This window comes from Asparagus officinalis, chromosome 4 (assembly GCF_001876935.1).
Source record: "Asparagus officinalis chromosome 4, Aspof.V1, whole genome shotgun sequence".
NCBI classification, from domain to species: domain Eukaryota; kingdom Viridiplantae; phylum Streptophyta; class Magnoliopsida; order Asparagales; family Asparagaceae; genus Asparagus; species Asparagus officinalis.
This window is the reverse complement of record NC_033797.1, coordinates 6,434,193-6,458,452: the sequence shown is the minus strand read 5'-3', so window position 1 is coordinate 6,458,452 and position 24,260 is coordinate 6,434,193. Positions and strand designations below refer to the sequence as shown.

At 41.2% G+C, this 24,260-nt stretch overlaps 2 protein-coding genes across 7 annotated transcripts in view; both read right to left on the bottom strand.

Annotated features, from left to right (window-relative positions):
- The window catches only part of LOC109836471 (probable serine incorporator), a 7,344-nt gene extending 2,643 nt beyond the window's left edge, over positions 1-4,701 (bottom strand). The window contains exons 1-7 of one of the 6 annotated variants that reach the window (XM_020404371.1): positions 4,455-4,701; positions 3,859-4,058; positions 3,398-3,456; positions 2,938-3,097; positions 2,522-2,546; positions 1,390-1,479; positions 509-680 (exon numbers count right to left, since the gene is read on the bottom strand). In XM_020404371.1, the coding sequence (XP_020259960.1) occupies positions 509-680; positions 1,390-1,479; positions 2,522-2,546; positions 2,938-3,097; positions 3,398-3,456; positions 3,859-4,057 (705 nt within the window). In that variant the 5' untranslated portion in view covers position 4,058; positions 4,455-4,701. Of the gene's footprint in view, positions 1-508; positions 681-1,389; positions 1,480-2,521; positions 2,547-2,937; positions 3,098-3,379; positions 3,457-3,635; positions 3,756-3,858; positions 4,059-4,167; positions 4,418-4,454 lie in introns of those variants that run through there. The other 5 variants (XM_020404367.1, XM_020404370.1, XM_020404372.1 and 2 more) reach the window with 5 other exon arrangements.
- On the bottom strand, positions 6,153-23,635 carry LOC109838122 (protein PIR-like). Its single transcript, XM_020406590.1, has 4 exons — positions 23,200-23,635; positions 9,257-9,483; positions 7,591-7,812; positions 6,153-6,808 (listed from the first exon to the last, which is right to left on the bottom strand). The coding sequence occupies exons 1-4, from the start codon at positions 23,633-23,635 to the stop codon at positions 6,614-6,616; spliced, it is 1,080 nt and encodes a 359-aa protein (XP_020262179.1). The 3' UTR covers positions 6,153-6,613.

The window sequence follows — 24,260 nt, the reverse complement described above, 5'->3', positions numbered from 1 at the left end:
TCTAGGCTCTTTTCAGTTACTCAACGGAGACAAGCACATATTCAGAAATAAATGTGACCTAATTAGGATGATCGTGAAATATCGTTAAAGGGGATCTTTTTTTTATTACAAGTTTCCTAATAATAAAGCCTCTATAACACACATACTTTGAGATTGATATTCAACATTTTGTTTGAAGAAGTAGGCTATCTTTTTTTGAGGTAAGGTACTCTTGCATCCTAACTTATGGAGCCTAAAATTTAACATACTAGCTGAATTAACTATTATATTGTATGTGGAACAAAGATAAACTGCATATAGAGAATAAAAGAACGAAGCATCCTATAACAGCTTATCATAACTGCTGGAAGTATGAAACAACTATTATGATGTATATGGAACAAAGATTTCATAGAAAGAATGAAGCATCCTATAACAACTTGTCGGAGCTGTTGGAAGTATGCAATATTACTTGAGTTTATTGAGACAATAAAACACCAAAGAAAGAGAAGGGTTCCATAGAACATACCTTAGAATGAAGCGATACAACCATCATTATTTTCGCCAAAACCGCAGTCCATGTAACAAGAAAAATGTTGAAAATGCAGGATGCATCCCGAGCATAGATAAGACAGATCAGAACAATCCCACCAAAAGTAGCTATGTTGAAAGCTGTGCACAAAAATAATCCCAGAAGGCCACTGGAAAAAAGAAAAGAAAAGAAATATATTACCACGACAAGCTTGCAGATTTTCCATAACTGACCTCATTTAACAATTAGGAAGATGGTTATAATTACTTACCAAGTTCTACTAACTATAAGAATAAATAACAACAAATCAGACAATAACTTCCAAAAATGTTGTTCATGTTGAAAATGGTCCTTGATGCAGATATAATCATATCATACGTCTTTCTCATCTGGGAGCTTTCAACATGAATAGTGTTTAGGTGCATATTCTGGAGATTGTCTAAACAAGTGGCTGGTTGAAAATGATTATTTTTCCCCTTTACTTATGTGAAGGGTCCTTGACATTTTACAATTCTTAACATTTTACATTTTCTTAGTTATATACTTCTGGCTATCTAGTTTAAAAGTATACATGCTAGCCTTCAACAGCTTAGGTATGCTCATTCCTATTATAGGATGATCAACTCAGCTCCGTTTAAAATTTCTGAATAGATTGGAGAGTTTTCGTAAAAAGTCACCTCCAGTTTTTTCAATTTATAAGTCATTTCCAAAGATTGTCCAAGACAAAGAACTAGTAAAATTATTGCCATCTACGATTTGTTTCAATCTTGAAACAAGTTCTTGCTAGTGTAGTATAATATTCCTTATACATCCAAAGTTTGTACAAGGTAAATTCCCCCAAAATAAATGTATCAGATGTTTGTGACGTCATTTCGTACCACTGTTTTGTTTGAGAATCTGGCATCCAGCGATTGTCGCACCATGCGATGAAGTGGATGACACTTACGAGTTGGAGAAGAAGAAATATCCTGATCAGAAAAGACCCATCAGATAAAAGGCAAGGAAACTCTTTAAGGAGAAAAGGAGAACATTCTTTTGAATCAACAATCATGAGCAAGGATAATAACATAACAATACCGAGCGAAATCTTTTTCATACACATAAGGGAATATTTCATACTCACTGAGGCAAAAGGCGTGCCTTAAGAAACACCCTATGATGAAATTTCATGTTATGTCCCACTTCTTTAGTAGGTTTGTTAGTAATTATGTTAAACATATCAAATGTATTTATTCTAAGCTATTTGGGGCATCTTCGATCTACATATACAATCTCGTATATTTTGGAAATTTGTTCTAGTGAAAAATAAGAAAAAACTTTTCCATATCATTCCTCTCTTCTCTTATTTAATCAAGAGGGAAAAGCTCCAATTTCTATTTTCTCTTCCTAATTTATTCTTCTTGATTTGCCCACATGTTTTTGTCAGCAAGAGACGTATTATTGCTTCGGTCCGTTTCTGCTGCATAGAAAACCAAGGAAAGAAGGGGGAAGAAGAGCAGAGAGTAAAGACATGGGATAAAGTTTCTTTAGCTTTCATTTGGAAAAATACCCAAGGTAGTGTTGTCATAGAATAAAAAAAGGCAGTAAAAAATCCAATGCAAAAAAGTGTAAGATACATTAGATGATATGTTAGAGGGTCAGCATAAGCGCTGCTTAGTTAATTAACACAGATCATGGGTCTCAATTAAAGCTTAGCATCAATTAGAACCAAAGGGCAGTCTATGATTATAGTGATACATTCTCTGATAAAACATGATTTATGGGTATAAAAAATAATAATTGGGTAAAATAATTTTTAATCTTGAAGCTATATGTGCATCAAACATTACTAAATTCGTGTTAGAGAAAACTTAATTCCTTTAGCAAACTTTCTTGTAAAAAAATGTAACAAATTATTATGCAAACCCTCCTCCAAACTTTACTTCATAGAAAGAAAAAAAATACATGCTATTCCACAGGAATTAGAAGAAATGTCATAATAAGAAGTGCGTACAAGGATTGTAAAATTACCCAGCACCAAGGCGAGCAACTTCACCTGCAAAAAAGATCAAAGTAATAAGCTATCATGCCATTTGCTATTTTTTTTCCTTCCTTATTTCCTTTATCATAAATTTAAAATCATCCCAACGAAGAAGAAGGGCATAAACACTATATGATACATACGATAAAAATCTTGTTCTATAAAACACTTTGATAAATTCTATTATTTTACATTCAGCTATGTCAAGCAAAGCTAGTCAAATGAAAATGAAATAGGATGAATGACATATCTTAAATGCTTATAGTCAACATTGAAGTTTATTCCAAGATAGTTAGAACTGGCTTGAGCTATATCTCGTCACCAGTCAATACCACCAGTGACTACAACTTAAAGACATTAATTAGAATAAACTTCAAGCTCAGAGTATATTTAAAAGTCAACATACCATATAACTGGATAAAATCTGCTGGGAAGAGGAATGAAACCATCACCGATGCGAGATATAAGACGAGTTTCAAAGCCCAGCATCTAGATTGCCACGAATTGCGAACATCATGCAGCTTTTTAGCTCCATACGTGGTTACAGACATTAACAAGAAATATATCTGAAATATTGTCAAGGTAAAAAAGGAGGTTCCAAATTTTCTTTTGACAGACTACTGTCAAAGACACTGCCTATCAAAACAAGAACATAGATAGGAAATCAATGAATTATCTCTACATCAAAGTTTGTAAAAGCAATAAGTTCAAATATCTTGGCAACCTCCATTTGAATCACTTAGATTTTAGCCTAAAATGTAGTTTACAGGATAAGGAATGATAATGCTCATGCCTACAAATGCATTACAGAATAAGAAGAGCTGACTCGTATGTTAAATGAAAGATACAAAGCAACCAAAACTCACACGAAGCACACCTCCTTCGTGAAAACAATCATTGTCCTTCATGCTGCAGACACTTATATCTGAAAAGAAAGAAAAGAAAGAAAGAAAGAAAGAAAGAATGTTAAAGGCCAGGGAAAAGTTTGCTTATTCTGAAGAGTTTTAAGAGCATACATTAAACACGCTAAATTATATCCAGAAACAGGTGAAAAGATCAATAGGGCATTTATATGAATGAACTAAATAATGTTATTGTGAGTACATTTTACAATAGAGCTCCGTTACACGAGCATGCTGTCTTGTCATGTTTCGCGGAAGGATTGAACTCTTGATACCCATTGGAAAAAGAATTTCTTATAGTGTGGACTATTAATTGGAAAAGCTGTATGAAAATAACAAAGCATGGCAAGAATGGTAAGGCATTAACAAAGTTCAACATATATTTCACGGATTATATAGTGGCTTAGAAGTTAGAAGTGACTTACAATGAAGGATACTCGGGAATTTGTGCCCATAATCACGAACAAACCAAGCAAATAAATTTGTTTTGAAGAATATGAAACCATATATGTATCGGGCTCGCAGAGACTCTTTCCTTCTCACAAAATACGCATCATTCTCTCGTGCGGATGATTCAGGCCTTGCTCCTTTACTACCTCCTTCAGGAGCAGCAGTTCTCTCCATCCTGCAAACAGCATATAGTATACATGATATGACTTCTCGAAATATATATATTTTTTGTTCAGGTTGAAATCTACTGATGCCTTAAAAAACCGCCCCTAACGTCCAATTACCTAGCATTTATTGCATATTGCTTCTGGAAGACATTATATCAAACATGCTATGTGCATCAAAATCTAAATTCAGCAAAATTGTCTCTAAAGGACCAATCATTTCTCAAATTTGTAGAAACCCATCAAGTTACTGTGATACCCAGCTCAAATTAACACAACCCATCATAAACTTTTTTTTTTTGGCCCTGTAATGGTAACTGTATCTAGAAATTGGCCGGTTATAACATATAAATAAATAAATAAATAAATAAATAAATAAATGAAAAGAAGTTATACAGAAAACTCACTGTCACTATGATAGATAACACACGCTCCTCTTCAAGAAGACATGAAAACACTTCTCTTTAAATACCCTCCGAGATTAAAATGTGATCTTTCTTATTTTTTGTAATTTAGATTAACCCTGCATTAAGTTTGCCAATTCTAGAAAATCTTTATTATGGAGGGTAACTAATAAAGTTGTGTAGGATATAACTAATAAAGTTGAGCATTTTAGGACATTGACCGTCCAAACTTAATCTGACGGCTGTGATTTAGGCACACTTTAGAAATTATTTGAGCCAAGATGACCGTTGGGGGTCACAAGGGTGTTGCCCAAAAGAAACCTTTGCTTAATCTTTGTGTTTAGGTTTCTTAATGGGGTGGGAATTGAAAAATTATCATGGAATTTGGTGAGAATTTGTGGGTGATAGAGTAAATAAATTGATAAACTCAACTTTTTTCTTTCCTCTCTCCCCTCTGGAAGCTATACATGGAGTGAGGGTTTTCAATTGGGTTAGGATTGGGTTTTAGCGTTGAGATTTAACATGTACTTTGTGATTTATAAAATTAATTATTATCAAGTCAGACTAGGATTTCAATTGTTTTCATATTATGAACTCGAGATTTTAAGACCCATGTGAGTTTTCCTATAAGATAAAAACATCGACCTTAGCTTTTATTTAAACGCAAGGAGCTGTGAATTGATAAAAAAAAAATTAAGCAATAGTTTAGTTTACAATATATAAATATAAAGCAAAATACTAATTGGGATGAATGATAAAAAAAGGCAGATCCAACTTCTACACCGCACGCTTAAAATAATAGCAAAAACACTAAAGATGGATTTGTCAGCAAAATCTCTGATGAATATAGAACATGAAACAAAGCGCACAGTCAAATTTAAAAAGTTTTGAAAATAGGCAAGGAAATTACCAAAAAAAAAACTTAAGTTGATAGATACTGAACTCAAGCACTATATCAACGCCATATTTCAAGGAGACTGTTATTATGCGGACACGAATGCGTAATAATATGCCTTGAAATACTATACGAAGAAAAGGGAGTTCCAACAAATAAAATCTACACTACTATATAAAAAAATAAAACCTATACTACTACATAAAAAAATAAAACCTATACTACTACATAAAAAAACCAAGTGGGGCTAATTTAAAATTTAGACGAGTGGTGGATGTATTCTCATTTTCTATCATACTTGGAAGGGCAAAAAGGTAAACAAGAGATGCCCCTTGTTTATCCCCCTCTATTTTATTTTCTAGAATATTCCATATATCACAAACTTTTTATCTTTCTTTCCTCTCTTTTTTTTTGATTTTCTAGAATATTCCATAGCATACTGCACACTTCATGAACGTAGGATATGGGCCTATAAGTACATATCTAATATATTTTAGATTCTAAAAGGAATATAAATTAAAATTACAAGCTCCTGTTAGCAAAAACAATAATATGTGTAGCCCAAAAAGCCAAAGAATATAAAGCATACAATATTTTTTAAAAAAAAACTATAAATTTTGTGCATTAGGCATGTGCATTTTATTCTGCAACATAAAAAAAAATAAAACATATACAAACAATATTAATGGATGCTAAAAACATCACGTTTCCTTATAGGGATCTGTTGAAATTTTTTTTTGCACCTACCACACGTGCATATGCACGTGTGATAATGCTGGTAGTAATAAATGCAATAGTATTCGCACTTACAGGAAAATAAGCACTCCATTATAAATTACTTTTAGACAAAAACTACTCGTTATTCTGGACGCAAAGCAATTACAAGTGCAAGTATCCCGGCATTCTCTGAACTACCATTAAGCTGGCAGCTGATTCGACACGAATAGGAGCCTAAACATATACAACATACTATTGACCAGTTTATGTATACAAACAGCTCACTGCAACAAGATCACAATACACAGCGAAGCTTATAAATACACTGAAAGAAGGATGAAAGAAGGATGCCGCTGCCAAGGGCATACAAAATGAATAGACACGCACTAGCTGTGAGTACAAGCATCTAAGTTGATAAAATTTTTTCATAACTACAGCTCAAGAGGATATTGGAACGTGAATACACTCGAAACACATTATAGCTCTGTGTAAATATCTAAGATGGATAAACATTTACGGTTATAGGTCAAGAGGATGAGCAGATGACCATTTAGGCCCCCTTTTGTGGCAGTGTTTCGAAGGCAGAGACAGTATTGACAAATCTAACACGATGCAGTGGCGCCCCACTTTGTTTAATTGCACAGGCGACTTTATCCTCAAGTGGGCATCTCGCTTTCAACATAGAGAATACATGGTTGTTAAGCCTTCTAACTTTCTTCATAGCTTCTAGTAGGTTCTCATATCCCTTCAACAAAAGCAACAAAATAGAATTAGAAACTACTGACCGAGGTTCCATCAAAAATTATTTGCTGAAGTCGACATAAAACTTATTACATTCAGCTATTCTGGCTTCTAGAGTGTTCGAAGATGGTTTCAGGCCATAATTGTTTTTGTTAAAATTTTCGGCAATAATAATTTTCCGGCCATAATTGTTTTTGTTAAAATTATAGGCAATAATTTAAAACCTTTTGATGTCAGGTCATAATTGATTTTGTTACGAACTGAAAGTCATTTGCTAAAGTCGACATAAAATTTATTACATTCAGCTATTTCTGGCTTCCAGACTGTTCGAAGATGATTTTCAGGTCATATTGTTTTTGTTACGAAGCAAAAATTTTAGGCTATAATTTAAAACTTTTTGATGCCACATTATCTTTTAGTAACTACATCAGTAAATGAATATATCTCATAGGCAACACAAGAAACTCAAGAAATTTAAGGAAGATAACAAGTTATTAAAGTTATGCTCAGCGGAACAAACAATTCAACAGGTTCTTCCATAGGTTCATAAATAACTCCCGATTATGTCAAAAAGAAGGAATGAGGTACAATTTTCAATTATCAGACAACTTTAAAAGGGAAACACAGCAGAAAGACCTAAAACATGCAAGTAGTATCTGTTAATAATGAGAGCTGTGTCTGGAATTTCGATTACCTCAAGATTTTTTTCAGCTGTCTCCCTTATAATCAAATATTTATAAAAACAAGCCATAAAAAATAGAAATCAGGTTTGTGGGATGCTGATACCTGCAAACTACTGGCATTCTTGGACCGATCAGAAGAAATGGAATGTAGGACAGTTGCATTTTCAACTTCTGCTATATTAAGGAACTGATAAGAAAAATCAAAAAGCTCAAAGTCCAGCTGCTGACCAAGTAAGTAGACAATAGTACAGCCTGCCCAAGCTACAGAGTCGCCCAGCAGTTCATGATTTTTTGAATGATCAAGAATTGTCTCCTCCAAGTATCCCTGAAATCCAAAGAGTGTAATTAAGTCAAGTAATAAAAAAAAATTAATGGTTTGTGCTGTGCATCAACGGTCAATCCTAGTAGAAGGTTCCGTAGGAACAATTATTTATTTGTTAAAAAAAAGATCCAAAGAGCTTTGATAAATGAATCATGGTCAATAAGTTATCAAGAAAATAAAGAGTAGAATCAAACTATCTACCATGCAGACAATATGCAGCCCATAGCTTATTAAATTATCCTGATTTTTTCACACTTCATATCATAGAGCATGCACACAAAACGATGATACCAAGGCTCACTTCGCATATCTGATGAAATTTGACCATGTGCACAAAGGACATGTGACAAACCAGAATCAAGATCATATACATAAGTTAATAAACATAACAAACTACATCTGTAACGATATAAAAAATTCTCTGGAATAGAAGCATAAAGAAGCTATGCCCTTAAATGGACATATATACATTTATGAGGTATTATTACCCAGTAAATGTATATGTTAGTTTGTGCCTATCAAAATATAAAGAACATTGACAATTAAAATGCTCCAATGAATATATAAATTAGTTTAAAAAACCAAGATAGGGAGAAACCAACTATCATGGACATTTAAGCTAGACATGAAAAGAATGTATTCTAGATGAGATTCATTGGCGGTACATTCAGATAATGCAAAGCGGAAACTACAGCATGTTTTAGTAACAAAATTGTCTTGTTTTAAACTAATATGTTAAAGCATGTTTTAGTCACAAATTTCTCATATTTTAAACTAATACATTTCAGTAATTTCATGGGTTAAGTACATGAAGGGAAATAAGGATTGGGCATAATAAGAATTATGACAAAGGGGTCACTAAGAAGCCGATAATACAGGAGGAATCCTATCCATCCAATAAGGTAAAGGATAGCAGATTAGGCTTTATAATTCCCTGGAATTGGCTTTCAGTTTATCCAATATGGTAACTTTTAGTAAACAATGCCCAATGACCATCTTATGCATATGTATAAGATAAATAATGGCTACATATTCGTAACTGTCAAACATAGATGGATACGACTTCAAAGAACTAGGTTTCAGATCCTATTACAACCGATTTGTCTCTAATATTAAATAGTTAACACCAAAAGTAACATATCAGATGAGTTTTATTCTCCATGAGCTTGCATGGAAAGGTCCTTGCCCTTTCACTATAGCAACAAATAAATGCAAACCCAAAAATCAGTTGTTTCTTCATTGACATCTTGTTAGGTCAGGAATCAAAGGTTCGTAGATCGCATGAATTACAATAGTATATGGTTACTAGTTTAATCAGGCAATGGAGTTTGAGCTTGAGTATCATCTTGCAGTGTAAATATAAAATGGAGGTACAATATTAGCACTATATCGGGTCTAGTTAATTCAATAAAAACAAATTGTAAGTGATATAGTATGCTGCACTTACAAATTGAAGACCGCTAAAAATTCGATAAAAATCTTTTGAAGTGGTGATGTTGATAAAGCCTGTCTTTGGAGTAACACTCCACTTGCTATAGTGTTTGTCCAATGCTGCACTTGTGAAAGCAAGAGCATATTCTAATACGCTTCCGGAGTTGATGCTTGTTTTGTATAATATATCTGCAGTAGTAAAAACAATTGATTGAAGAAAACTGAACTTCAAATTCAGCCATTAAATGTAAATTAAAATACCTGCTAAACAGAAAACTAGTTATATACTCAAAGTTCCCATCTAGTAAACCAATATTATGTAAATAAAGTAGGAAGAAAAACTCCCGCATTATTTTAAATACCTGAATGGTGCATGAGCATCCCAAGAGTCGAACAATAAACAACATTTGCACGCATTAAAAAGGAAAATGTCAACTAGACTACATAAGCTGTACTACTCCTGTACTGCTAGATACAAAAACGTGGGGTCCATAGAAACTCTTCACAATTCAATTCACAAGAAAGGACCTCAGGTTTTTGTGTATTGTAGTACAAAAGTTGTATAAATTTTGTTGTCCAGTTATCACTACTAGATAAAAAATCCAGTAAACAGATTTGTCATCAGACAACGAACACGATCAAAGACTTTTCATCAGACAAGCATAGAAATGTGTGTATATGTATGTTTTAATGTATATCCACACATATAAATACATCCTATTTTCAAGCTATTTGATCTTTAATAGAATGGTTCCAAAAAGTAATGATTCTGCTACAATAGAATATTTCTACCACTAAGCCTCTGAACAAATAATAAGTGAATCACGATATTATTGATGTATATATACAATATATAAAAGATTAATATGAATAGTATTAAGCATTTAATTGAATGGTGAAAACTGACTTTTGTCACCATAGGGAAAATATTTCCTCATGTGGCAGGTGATCTCCCTCCCTCACTCCCTCCACACGCATAGCACATGCACACACACACACACAGTTACATATATACATGCATATAAAGGTATACACACACACATTATATATGCATACAAACATATGTATGTATCAATGTTGAAAATAACAAAAATGGGTTATATAATGCTTGGCCTCCTGTTAAGGGTTAAGGGGGAAAAAAGCAAAAAAGCAAAAAAAGAAAAGAAAAAAAAACGTAACAAATAACGTAGGTTATATTGTTTGTTAATTGTTTAGATATATTATAAATACTAACAATTCATAATAACTTAAATACTTAGAATCATCAAACTTTTCAAACATAACATCAAAATTATCAAATATAAATATAACGTGTCTGTAGGCTGTCTAAAAATCATAATAAATAGCCTATCCAAACAAGCTCCGACAACGGAGGTCACAATCAGACGACTTCCCAATCAATGCATCCGCAACTCCACAATTGCCACGAACACGACCTCACTTCTGAGATGATTGATCTTGATGGCTGCGACAACAGCATGAGATGTTGATGAGCAATGAGATGATTTCAGAAATAAAAGGTTGGACTTAGTTGGTGAATTGCTTGGTAGAGAGCTGAGGGCAAATATCCGTCTTTAAGACACTATGGATGTTGATTCCCGTCTAGCTCCTACAACGAAAGCTACAATCAAATAGCTTTCGGGTCGATAATCGAAAGTTGCGAATAGAGGGCTTTTCACATAGATCGAGAAGAGTTACAATTCAACGACACTTCCGACGACAGATGAAAACTCTATTCAGCAATCTTCACAATCTATAGTGAAAGTTACAATCTGACGACTTTCACACCCCACAACAGCTAAAGCCAGGATTACTGAATAACGGTCCTTGCAATGCACCACGGAAGAAGCTACAAGTCAAATAGCTCATTCTGAGACGCGGATGTCATCCCCGCGTCATCACTTTGGAAATGAAGGCGACCCCCGCGTCGCCAAGCCACAATCCAAACGCGGGCGACCCTCGCGTTCATAGGGGTTCAATCAACACTGACCCCCGCGTTTCCAAGCAGGCAACAAGCCAAAACGCGAGCGACCCTCGCGTTCAATGGTGTTCAACCAACACCGACCCCCGCGTTTCCAAGCAGGCAACAAGCTAAACGCGAGTGACCCTCGCGTTCAATGGTGTTCAACCAACAGCGACCTTCGCGTCGTCGATGCACAAGCCAAACGTGAGCGACCCTCGCGTTCAATGGTGTTCAACCAACAGCGACCTTCGCGTCGTCGATGCACAAGCCAAACGTGAGCGACCCTCGCGTTCAATGGTGTTCACTAACACCCAACTCTTCGCGTGTCAATCTAAGAAGCGAAGTTGGGTTTCTTAAACGCCAGATGGCGTCTTTGACTCACTCAAACATGAGTCGAACGGTTCCAAAAACCGTATCCACCTTGCTGAGGTGATTTTCCGCCCACATATGGGGGCGGGATATAGGAGTCAGTTACGATCTTCCTGATTCCCCCTATTAAAAAAGCTCAACCAAACCCAACGGAGAAAAAGGGATGGATGATCAGAATCAAAAACCACACGAGTTGGTTGAGGGGCGGCTCTTTCGCAAAACAAAGATTTAGCAGGAGGTTGGATTCTCAGGATTCCAACCACTTCGCGCTTGGAAGATTTCAGTAGGCAAACGAAATCCTTTAGGAGATAGGTTTTGATATCAAAACTCCAGAAGATCAGAATCTGTGAGGCAAAGAATCCTTCAACAACAGAAAAAAAAAACAGTTGATTATTAACGAATTTTCGGTTCCAACAACTCTATCACAGAGTTCGAAAACTCGTTCAGAGTTCTTAAACTCATCAGGTATTCATTAAACTTCCACGAAAGTTCAGGCGTTCCCACGAGAAAAGACGGCGGATCGTCAACGGAGAGCAAGTTCGACGAATCAATAAACGAACGTCGAAGCACCTCCATCGCTGCCAAGGAAGAACCCCTTGTTTAAACAAAGAAGAATCAAAATTCGTTCTCGCCTCTTGTTAATCGAATGTAATCGGAATCAAAGGAAAATACAAAGTCAAATTTCTTATTACTCTTCTTTACAAATTTTTTCCAACATAACAAGAAGATGGCGACTCTGCTGGGACTTGCTTTCTCCTGGGGGGGGGGGGGGGGGGGGGGGGGTCGATTGAAGTGGTGGCTCCAGTCGTACGTCCACCTCATGGGAACGACTGGTAGAAAACTCTCGTCGCTTAGAGTTTGATCAAAGCAAAAATACGAGGAAGGCCTTATCCCTGGATCGCTTAGCCCCAAGCTAAGCATGGTGTCCGCATAGATCTCCAAGGCAGATCAAAGCTGTTGTTGAAGAGCCGAAGAAAGCCCTCTACCTTCGCCAGGAAACTACAAAACTGGCTCTGATGGCGGAAGGACCCACCTCCGTTTCGCAAAGGACATGCTTCAGGCCACAACAGTGGCCTCTGAGGAGAACGAAGGTCCTGTAAACGTCAACTGATCGTATTGCCTGCAAAAGGGCGGGGGTTGAAAAAAACAAGCCAAAAAGAACGCCGCTCGTCGACGGACGAAGATCCAATCGACGAGCACACTTACGAGAAAGCCGATTGTTGGCCCAACGCGAAGATCGCGTTTCTAAAGATCTAACCGAACCTGGCGTCCTCAAAGAAGAGCGCTCACTGCGTGGCAATGAGCCCAACTATGAGCCTAGGCTGATACAGCTCAAATGCGACCCTGACTGGCGCGTTGTTCATTCAAAACGCAGCCCTCAGAACGGAGCTGCCAAAACCAAACGCGACCCTCATAGGCGCGTTCCAATTGAACATGACTCTCAGGAGTCTGTTTCACAAATTAAACGCGACCCTCAGGTGCGCGTTCAAACGAAGCATGACTCTCAGGAGTCTGTTTCACCAACCAAACGCGACCCTCAGGGGCGCGTTCAGCCAAGACTTGACCCTCAGAGGTCAGGTTCATCATTTAAACGCAGACCTCGGCCTGGTGTTTACAACTCTCAACGCGACCCTCGCGTTATTTCTCAGGAACGCGATCTTCAAGAGTTTCGTCAGGTTCAGAAAAGTCAGCGTGGCTTTAAAATTCACGTTCGACAAGAACCAATCTCACCTACCCAAGGGCAGGGGGTTCCAACTCCACCTCCAAGCCCGGGGAAAGTTTCCTCCCAAGTTCCTGACCTGCGGGAACTGTTGTCGAGAGGAAAATCAGCAGCACAAGCAGCTCACTCATGCCAATATGAGAGGCTTATCTCGGCCGTCCTGTCAGAATGCTCTTGTTGTGCATCCACACCTCGGCAGTCCGTATTCGACAGGTTGACAAACGTTGTTAGGCCTGCCAAACGACAACGCCACAACAGAAAAAAGACAACTGAAGCGGAATACTCACAGGTCACTATCAACATGATCGGCCGAGGGAAGGCCTCGCATACTGATTCTGACGAGTCACAAGAGAGTCATCCGCCAACTGTCCGAGAAATTTGTGACCAGTTCGAAGGAGTATATCGGAATACTCGGACTCGAACAGGAGCTATTCGCCCGGTTGACTATCAAAAGTTAGCCAAAGGCATTACAACGAGTGAGGAGCATTCGGCAATAGCCGAATCTCAATCTTCAAGCTCTGTTGGGGCACGCGAGGTCTCCGCTTACATGTCTGGGAACCACGAAGACATCGTCAAAAGAGTGGACGAACATCATGTCATGCTCCAGGCGCAACAGGAGACACTTCTCCAATTGAAGGATATGCTGGCTCAGCTTCTTGCTGAAAAAGGCCACAAACCTGAGTCTTCCCGGAGAACAACTTCAAAGGGAAAACAAAGAGTGCATGAACAGTCAGATCATGAGACTCACAACCTGGGGTCCTCTTCCGAAGGTGAGAATGAGGTGGAAAAAGAACTGCATCCTCAGTCCACCAAGATGGATGAACTGGAAGCTCGCCTCAACGCGATCGCCAACCGAAGCGAGCTCCGCGAAGAAGGGGTAGTGCGGCCTTACCCTGCTGAGTGGGATACAGCTCCCTACCCACCGAAGTTTAAGGCCCCTACCTTACAACCGTTCGATGGTACAGGATCGCCAAATCAGCACATTTACTACTTCAAGTCCCAAACTGGGGATGTAGTATCAAACGACGCCATCCTGACCAGGCTGTTCATCGGTACCCTTAAGGGTGTCGCATTCGAATGGTTCATGAAGCTGCCTGCTGGATCTATCCAAAAATGGGTAGATCTGAAAAGGCTCTTCTTGGCTAGATTCTTCGAGGACGACACGGAGGTCTCAGTCCCAACTCTTCTTGCCACTAAGCAAAGGAAAGGAGAGTCCATCAAAACCTATGTGGAGAGATTCCGCAGCATGGCATTGCGATGCCCCTCAGGTATGACCCAATCAACTCTGGTTGAAACTTGCAGGCACAACCTGCAGACCCAGCTCCTTGCTCAAATGGGGGTGGCAGAATGTCGCTCCTGGAGACAACTAGTCTCACAAGGAGAACAAGCTGAAGAAATAGTGGCACGGGTCAAAGCCGAAGAAATGCCACAACCCAAGCCGCAGCAGCAAAATCAGCAAAAATGCCCAGCGGTCTAAGGGAAAGGAGACTGTGGCAGCCGACTACACGCGAGTTCCACCGCCGAACAAACAGGGCAAAGCGCCAAATCAACAAAGAGCGCCCAAACAGTATTCGTTCAAAGAGGAGCATGTGGATACATTATTCCAGTTGCTTCGAAAGAACAACAAACTGCAACTACCTGAGATCAGGAAACCGGATGAAGCAGGGAAAGTAGATGATCCCAACTATTATCGTTATCACAGATTCCTAGGACATCCCACCAAAAAGTGCTATGTATTTAAGGACATCCTGCAGAATTTGGTGAACGCTAATGTGCTCACACTGAAGCCAGAGCAGAAGACCGTATCTACTAATATGATAGCGGTCCAATTTGGTAACTTTCCCCCGGTGGTAACCGCAAACGGTGTTGTACCCATCCGTAAGGGAGAAATGCGCCTGAAGAATGCTGACCTGCATAGTCAGAAGGACAGGGGGTTGGTGCCCCTCACTACCCCAAAAGGGGAAATCATGTGGGTCCACCCTGATCTGCTAGGAGATCAACAATGGACGAACACCCCGTCCAAAAAGAAGGGAGGCAAGGCTAAGTCTTCCAACATGATTAGCCCCTCCATTACTGAAAATAATGACTACCTCAGACTTCTTACTGATTCAGAAGAAGAGAGGATTGCCCTGGCAGCATACCCAGGAGACAACCATGGCACTCGGTCAGGAAAAGCTTACTTGAGGGAATACGGTCAGAACGCTCCAGAAGCTGACTTACCTGAGAGATTATGGCCAGAACGCTCCAGAGGCCGAGGAACAGCCCCAAGACGCTGGGGGTTCTATTCCGAAAAAGCCAGTGGACAAAGAAAAACAGAAGGAGCTCCGATTCCACAGAAATCTCCACCAGGAAACTGGAGAGTCGAGCGCTCCCTTCCAATTCAACGTCATGACGCAGCTGGCCAATATACCGGCCAGAATGACTTTATATGAGCTCCTGAGGTTATCCAAAACTACCAAGGAAGCTCTGATTGAAGCCCTGAAGAATACAGAGAGCTTCATCACCCACGTCACTCCGGCTCACGAAGCCTCTGATGATCAAACTTGTCTGCAATGTCTGCAAGCGGCGAGAAGTCTACCCTGCATATCGTTCACGCAAGAAGACATGCAGGTCAAACATGAACATGACCGACCACTGTACTACACAGGATATATCGGATCCTCCGAAATCAGTCGTGTTCAAGTTGACCCGGGCTCAGCACTCAGCATCATGCCCTACAGGGTCATGCAGGTCCTAGGGATTCCCATGCACCGGCTGCACACCACCCAGACTACTATTTTCGGGTTCAATGCAAACAGTACCCGACCCCTGGGAAAGATTAAACTCAGATGCCAGATCGGAGATCTCAAGTCTGAGGTAGCATGCTACATCATAGATGCGGACACGTCCTACAACCTTTTGCTAGGACGACCATGGATACATGCAAACCGCATTGTCCCATCTACTCTGCACCAGGTCATGAAGTACGCCAACGACAAGGGCGAAGTCAGAACCTTGATCGCAGAAAAATACCCCTTCCGAGGAGTAGAAAACTTCCACACCGACTCCGTATTCTATTTAGAATCTCAGGAGAAAGAAGATGTGGACAGCGGTAATGAAGCTGACATCGAGCCAGACCCCGATGAAGATTGTCCTTGGGAGTTAAATTTTGATGTACTAGGTCAGGGTGAGAGTAATAATGATGTACCGAGTGGGGGCGAGTGGTGCATTAATGAAGATTTTATTTTAGCGTACTTGTCTGATGTCTCTCTTAACAATAAACAAATAGAGAATAATTCTAGTGCAGGTACCAACCCATGGCACGTACTGTGCACCGAGGCGTCACTCACCTTACCAATCCAGTCATCCTTCGCTTCGGATGAAGAAGTGGAGGACGCACAGAAGGCTTTCTTCAAAGTCCCATCCAAAAGGAGAGGGCAGAAGCCGATCTGTTTTGGTAAAGTCAAATCCGAACCACTCCAACGTGAAAGTTCGGAAGAAGACGATGGGGTCCCCCAATTCCATTACCATGAACCCAATTCTAAATACTTAATGAAACGAATGGGGTATAATTTTAATGAGAAACAGGGCCTGAACTTCGGGAAGGGAAGACGAACACCGATCCGGATGTCTCTCACTCCTGAAGGAAAACCTCCGGATTATTATCAAAAAACCGGAAGGGGCGTGGGTTACGTCACACCTCCCCCCGTCTCGGAAAACGAAATCAGTAATTACTTACGTCATGACCAGTCATCTGGAATATCGTCATACGAGTCCGACGTCAGTATTGGACCCTTCTTTAAAAACTTGACTGTGAACATGGTTTCAACAAGTCATCCAGACGAAGACACAAGGGGTGACGAGGAATTATTGGAATCGACCGATGATCCTTGGATCAAGCGTCTCAATATCCTGTGGGATATGCGTTTCGAACAACGTGAACCACCCACTGAAGATAAAGTGATCCAAGTCAACATGGGAGATGAGTCTGACCCCAAGCCCATCTTTATAGCCGAAGACCTATCATCCACCGAGAAGGAAGACCTTATATCTCTCATCCGAGAATACATAGACGTCTTCGCTTGGAATTATGAAGATATGCTGCGGGTATGAAAGGATGTCTTTCATGGACGGATTCTCCGGGTATAATCAGATCAAGATGCACCCGGACGACGAAAAACACACTGCTTTTAGAACACCACTGGGGGTGTATTGCTACACAGTGATGCCCTTCGGCTTGAAAAAAGCAGGTGCACCCGGACGACGAGAAGCACACTGCTTTTAGAATACCACTGGGGGTGTATTGCTACACAGTGATGCCCTTCGGCCTGAAGAATGCAGGTGCAACTTATCAGCGTGCAATGAACACGATCTTTCACGAACACCTCCGGAAGAAAATCGAGTGCTACGTTGATGACATAGCGGTAAAGAGTCAATGCAAAGACGATCATCTTGCAGATCTGAAGACAATGTTCGAAATCATGCGAGCACATCAGCTGAAGATGAATCCAACAAAATCATTTCTCGGAGTTTCAAGTGGAAAATTCCTAGGATTTATTGTTACATCCAAAGGAATCTCTCTTGACCCGGAAAAAGTGCGTGCCATCCAAGACATGCCACCTCCGAAGAATATCAAAGAGCTCAGAGGTTTGCAAGGCAGACTGAAGCTCATGAAGAAAGGAGTATCCTTTGTTTGGGATGGAGAATGCCAAAAAGCATTCGAGGAGATTAAAAAATATCTCACTCAACCGCCAGTCCTCGTGGCCCCGATATCAGGAAAACCATTCCTGTTATATGTGAGAGCCATGGACCATTCTCTTGGAGCTTTGCTGGCCCAGAGCAATGACCAAGGTCAAGAACAAGCCATTTACTACCTAAGCAGGACTATGATGGGAGCCGAACATCGGTACAATTCGGTCGAAAAAGAATGTCTCGCTTTGGTATTCGCAATTCAAAAGATGCGACATTACCTAGTTGGACAGACAATTCACGTCATCTCTAAAGTAAATCCTTTGAGAGTGCTGATGACGAAACCATCATCTCTGAATTGCCGGCTTGCAAAATGGGCGATTCTCTTGTCACAGTACGACATGCAGTTCATGCCCCAAAAGGCGGTCAAGGGTCAAGCACTGGCAGACTTCTTAGCCGATCACCCAGTATCGGGAATATCTAAGTTGTACGAGGAGTTACCTGACGAAGTCGCTGAAACTTGTGTTACTCAAGAAGCTACGCAAGTGTGGAAATTATTCTTCGACGGTGCATCCAGAGCAAATCCTCATGGAGCGATCACCGCGGGAGTAGGAATAGTATTAATCTCTCCGAACGGCCATGTCGCTCTGCTATTAGGCATGCAATTTGCTGAAGAACTTGGTATTCAGCATCTTGAAGCTTACGGTGACTCTCAGCTCATCGTTAATCAAGTTCGAGGAGAATATGAAGCACGTCATGAGGATTTGATCCCGTATTACTTTGCAGTGCTAGAGCAGGCTCAAAAGTTCGAGGGCTTCTTTATCGAATACGTGCCACGAGCTCAGAATGCTTACGCAGATGCTCTAGCCTCCTTGGCAACCTCATTAGCGTTGCCACCGAAGACTGAAACAACTATTCCAGTCGCGGGACGGAAATTATACTTTTCTAAAATTCCTACGGAAGAAAACTTAGACGAGACACCGTCAGGAGAAGTCTGTACAACTTCTATGGAGTTTGAATCCAGGGATTGGCGATTCCCGTACATTGACTATGCCGTATATGGAATTCTACCAGAAGATCCTAAGGAAGCGGCTTCTATCAAACGAAAGGCCCTCCGATTCTATTACGACGCAGTCTCTCAAGTCATGTATCGTAAATCGCATGATGGAGTTTTGCTTCGATGTCTCTCCCGGAAAGAAGCAAAAGAGGCCCTCAAGGAAGCTCACGGCGGAATGTGCGGAGCTCATCAACCTGGAGCTAAATTAGGAGATCGTCTCCGACGAATCGGCTATTATTGGCCGAAAATGTTTTCAGACGCGGTTGACTATGCTAAACGTTGTCACGCGTGCCAAATTCATGGGGATTTCATCCACCAAGCACCTGGAAACTTACACCCCACATCGGCGACTTGGCCATTCGAAATGTGGGAGTGGATATCGTCGGACCGATTTTCCCTCCGACATCCAAGGGACACCGGTTCATTCTAGCCGTGACCGATTATTTCTCCAAGTGGGCGGAAGCAATCCCGTTGAAAGAAGTCAAGACTTCAAACGTGATCAAGTTTATCAAACATCACGTCATCTATCGCTTTGGAGTCCCAAGACGAATAGTTCACGACAACGGGACACAATTCGTCAGTTTTGGGTTCCAGAGATTTTGTAATAAATTCAGAATCCAAAGTGTTGCATCTACGGCTTATTATCCGCCAGCAAATGGTCTTGCAGAAGCCTTCAATAAAACCATAGTGAAGCTTCTCAAAAAGTTTGTTTCTAAAAGCCGACGCGATTGGGATGAAAGACTAGGAGAATGTCTTTGGGCTTACCGCACTACAGTAAGGACCTCTACAAGAGCCACGCCATTCTCTTTGGTATACGGCTGCGAGGCTGTACTGCCATTGGAAATCCAGATTCCTTCTCTGAGAGTCGCTATCACAACTGAACTAACAGAAGAAGAAAAACATCAACGACGTCTGCAAGAACTTGAAGCCTTAGACGACAAGCGATTTCAAGCTCAACAACAGATCGAGTTGTACCAAGCCCGTATTTCCAAAGCCTACAACAAAAAGGTCAAGGAACGGATTTTCAAGAAAGGCGATCTAGTGTTGGCCAACAGACGACCCATGGTGATGACACACAAAACCAAAGGGAAGTTCAATCCTAAATGGGAAGGGCCCTTCGTAATAGAATCAGTCTATTCGAACGGAGCATACCGCCTCATCAATCAAGAAGGAGACAGGCTCATGATGCCAATTAATGGGAAATTTATTAAGAGATACTTCCCGTAAATCATGTAGCTCCCTAAACCCCAACCAAATCAGGCCGGGGGTTGCCTATTCATAGTGTAATTCTATCTTGTATTTCGTCATGTTAACACTACACCTCTGACGATTGTAATTTGATGGAATTATTCTAAATAAATAATAAAGGGAATTTCGATAACATTTGCATTATTTTCTATTGTCTTGAACCAGATTTCAACAAAAAGAGACGATAAAGAGCAAAAGAGATATCGTTTTCATTCAGTGATGTTAATCCAAACACAAAATGAAAAAGATACAAAATTCCTTAATCAAAAACAGATCAAGAGCTAAACATCAGGCTTCATTAACTTGAGGGTTTTTAGCCTAGACTTGAAGGCAGAGAGTTTCTCCCGGTGAGCCGCTCGAACTTGTTCCTCGATCTCCTTTCTGAGTTCTGCTTCAATAGGAAGAGTAGCAACAATGTCCTTACGAGTCTGCTCAGCTGCGTGGAGTGTACGGCAAAATTTCGTATAAATTTGGCCACTTTTATGCTCAAGCTCTTTTCTGACATCCTCATAGTGGGCCAATTGAGCTTTCTTCTGGTCCAACTCGGCCTCTAATCGAGCGATAGTCTCTTCAATATCACGGATATCAGAAGCAACACGTTTGATTTTAGCATATGCTTTAGAGTGTCGCTTCCTTAAAGTTGATATACGGGCTATTTTATCAGATAGTTCCTTGCGAAGATTCCCTGGGTGATGCGCTCTCGAGATTATCGCCAAGGAAAGAGCCGACTCCACTTCAGAATCTAAATTGGCGCGCTGTAACTCCCTGAAAGCTGTCAATTCTGTCATCAAAAGAGTGATCCCACCCTGGCAGTGCTCAGTCCAGGATGCATCCCCTTTGGCCTTGATATCATCCAAACATTGGTTCAAGATGGACTCGCAGTCTTCAAGCGAAGCTCCTTCAACACTGACCATACCAATAATTGTTTGCATCCAACGTTCCAGTTCATCAATTGATTTCTTCAGAGCTCCTGAGCGTGGAGGAGGAAAAGTTGGATAGATTGGATCCGTATGATTATCCTGAACAGGTGTTGGAGCAACTTCAGAAGAAGGACCCTCTCCAACCCTATCGTCTTCAGGAACTGAGGGGATCGATTGGGGCATTTCGTCCTCTCCGTCAGCAGAACGCTCAACGAGCGCAGACTTCATCACATCCCCCATTAATTTGGCCCTTTTGGAATTCTTGGCCATGACAGGTATCCGCTTACGGATTCTCCTGTCATACTCACTTTGCTCAGCAGCAGAAAGAGCTTTCTTACCTGATCTGAGAGAACGAGGTGTAAGAACGGACTCTTCTACAGGAATCGCCTCAGTTGTCTTTTCTTTGGGAGAATCATCAATTGGCTCTCCCTCTTCAATTCCCGTAGGAACCTCTTCTTCAGAAGGTTTTACGGTAGACAAGTCCTCAGGAGCTTCAGTGGCTCCGATCGCTTCCTGTTCACAAGATAAGTATTCTTCCATCCCTGACAGACGAGTACTCGCAGAACCACTCCGTGAACGGTACAATTCCCGAATCTCGTTTATACATGAAGTATAAACGTCATATTCCGGAATCCGAGAAGCTTCAGCAAACCACTGGCGGAAATCCATAACAGTAGAGCAGCCGGGTGGTGAGTTGGGTAAAGTGAATTGCGCATGGGTTCCCCCAGCGGAGAAAAAGTACCATGCGCGAGCTCCTTCGTATAAATTCCCAATCTGAGCTAACGCCGGGTTAGGATTGCCAACATAGAGTTGGTCATATCCAAACTGTCTCGCGAACCGAGAAGGCATGTAAGGCTCGATTACGCACTTCTCCCGTGAGCGATAGACCAGGTAGCCCAACCTGATCATAAGAAGCCAGCTGAATGTACCCTCTTCCAAAGAAGACGAGCCTTCAAAAAGCAAATCCATGAAACGAGCATCCTTAACATCAGCCCCGTCAAAGTTAGGAGCACAGCAGAAAACCTGGTAATTATCCTCTCGGGATAGAAGCTGTCGAGCCCTGACTATATAAGAACTAGTCCACGTGGCCGACTCCAATCTTTGTACGAAGGGAGTATAAGCATCACCCCCTTCATGCACTCCCGTCATTAATGAAGGGCAATGCAACACGAACCAGGCCATTAAATATGTGTATGGCACTGGTACACGTGGTTGAGGAGCTTTTCCAGCTTTCTTCTTAGCGGCTTTGACTCTCGAAGCACTGAGGAGTTCTGAAGTCAACACCCTCAGGCCATTCTGAATACAGCCAACCATAGCAGTAAGGAGGCTCACAGGTCTCCCATGCGCTAGCAAAACAGCTGGGTACACTACCTCAGCTAATATTGCCTCTATCGGTCTTGACGGTACTACGCACCGCTTCAACCAAATCATGAAGAAGCCTGCAAGCAGAGCCGTGTCAGAGATAGGAACTGTGGCTTGGTAGTGGAAACTTTCAAATTCGACACCAGCTTCAAAATCATCCTCGGCATGCTCTGTCTTATAGGTAGCATTGGAAGCCGTAATTCGAGCTTTGGCATCCTTAAGAGAGAGAACTGCAACGCGGTATACGGCTACATCTTTTTGGTTCAAATTCTGAAAGAGATAGTCTGCCCACGGGGTATGCATAATGCCCCCTCCACGCATCCCAAAGACTTGGGCACATATATGGAAGTGGCACATCAATTCCCAGAAGGTAGCATAAATTTCAGGGTACGTCACCTTCAGCAAGGAAAGCTCCTCAGTGGTGGGAATAAACTCCTCGTAGGGCATTTTTCCAAGTGACAGCCCCGACACTGCCTGCATCTCATGAAGAGCAAAACCTAACTCTCCAGCAGGCATAAAGAATGTGCAGCTGTCAGGGTTATATTTCTCCAACATAGCGAAGAAATTATGAAGACTCTGCACGACTCCCCCGATTGAGCGAGCGAGTCCTTAAGCTCCTCAAGAACGAAGTCAACCATACGGGTCCACCAACCTCCTTCTCCGGAACAGATCCATCCAGGGGATCTGAACGTCTGGGTAGAGAATTCACCCTGGGTTGCAAGGAATTGGCGAATAAAGATGTTCGTTGGACGTGGCATCTCCTGAACCAGCTCAATCTTCTCAAACAAACCAGGTCTTAACCCCTTGAGTTGTCCCTCGATTTGTGTACGAGTTCGACAACCAAATCCAAGCGACACGTTCTCCTTCTCCTTCACTATGTCGAAAGTCAAACCCCGACGGCAGCTCGTATTCAGAAAGTAGGAGAGAGGGTACATCCTCTTCATGTTGGGGAGGAATAAGAAGCGGGTATCAACTCTCCGCAGCAGCTTCGAATCTTCCACGTGTGTGAGATGATCATTGGCTGGTATGCGATCTCCAAATATGAACGCTGGTTTAGGAAACTGGGCATGACCAGCAGGGGTCTCCATGTCTAAATCAGTTATCAAAATCCTGAGAGTAGAGCATTGAGGGAATTTAATCATTTCCGCTCTTTCCGAATCAGGAAAAGTACACAATGGAATTTGGTTCTGAAGACTGAATATTTCATTCGCGTCAGGTCCCCCGATGTACCCAAAATGATGCTCTTGTGAAAGTGGCACGTTTGGGAGAAGTACTGCACAGTCAAAAGCAGAAGTTAGCGGCGAGCTATCAACATAAGGACATAGCCTGAAACATAAAGGGTTAAAGGCTCATGTCGAAATCTCCAACGCGAAGGTCGAACCGCGCGTCAGAAATCCCCAACGCGAAGGTCGAACCTCGCGTCAGAAGTCTTAAACGCGAAGGTCAACCTCGCGTTGAAAAATTTAAACGCGAAGGTCAACCTCGCGTTGAAAAACTTGAACGCGAGGGTCAAGACCCACATGGGATCCCAACCCCGCGTTTTCATTGAGTTGAAACGAGTCATCTTCATCGTTATCAAGAACCCATCTAGGGTTTTCAGAGAACTTGCCGAGGCAAGTTATTTCGGTTAGCACTCACCACGATAGGGAAGCCCCCGCAGCAGCGGTGACGACGACGATGTCCCCGCATGAGCAAGAGCGCCGCCGGCGTCCT

Bases quoted from the DNA above. Each gene is read 5' to 3' on its own strand.
- LOC109838122 (XM_020406590.1), bottom strand. From the start codon at position 23,635: ATGGAGACCCCTGCTGGTCATGCCCAGTTTCCTAAACCAGCGTTCATA. The intron at 9,484-23,199 runs GTTGGTGGACCC...TAATTTACATTT, and splicing joins GATCTGTTCCGGAGAAGGAG to AATGGCTGAATTTGAAGTTC. The intron at 6,809-7,590 runs GTATCAGCATCC...CTTTTGTTGAAG, and splicing joins AGAATGCCAGTAGTTTGCAG to GGATATGAGAACCTACTAGA.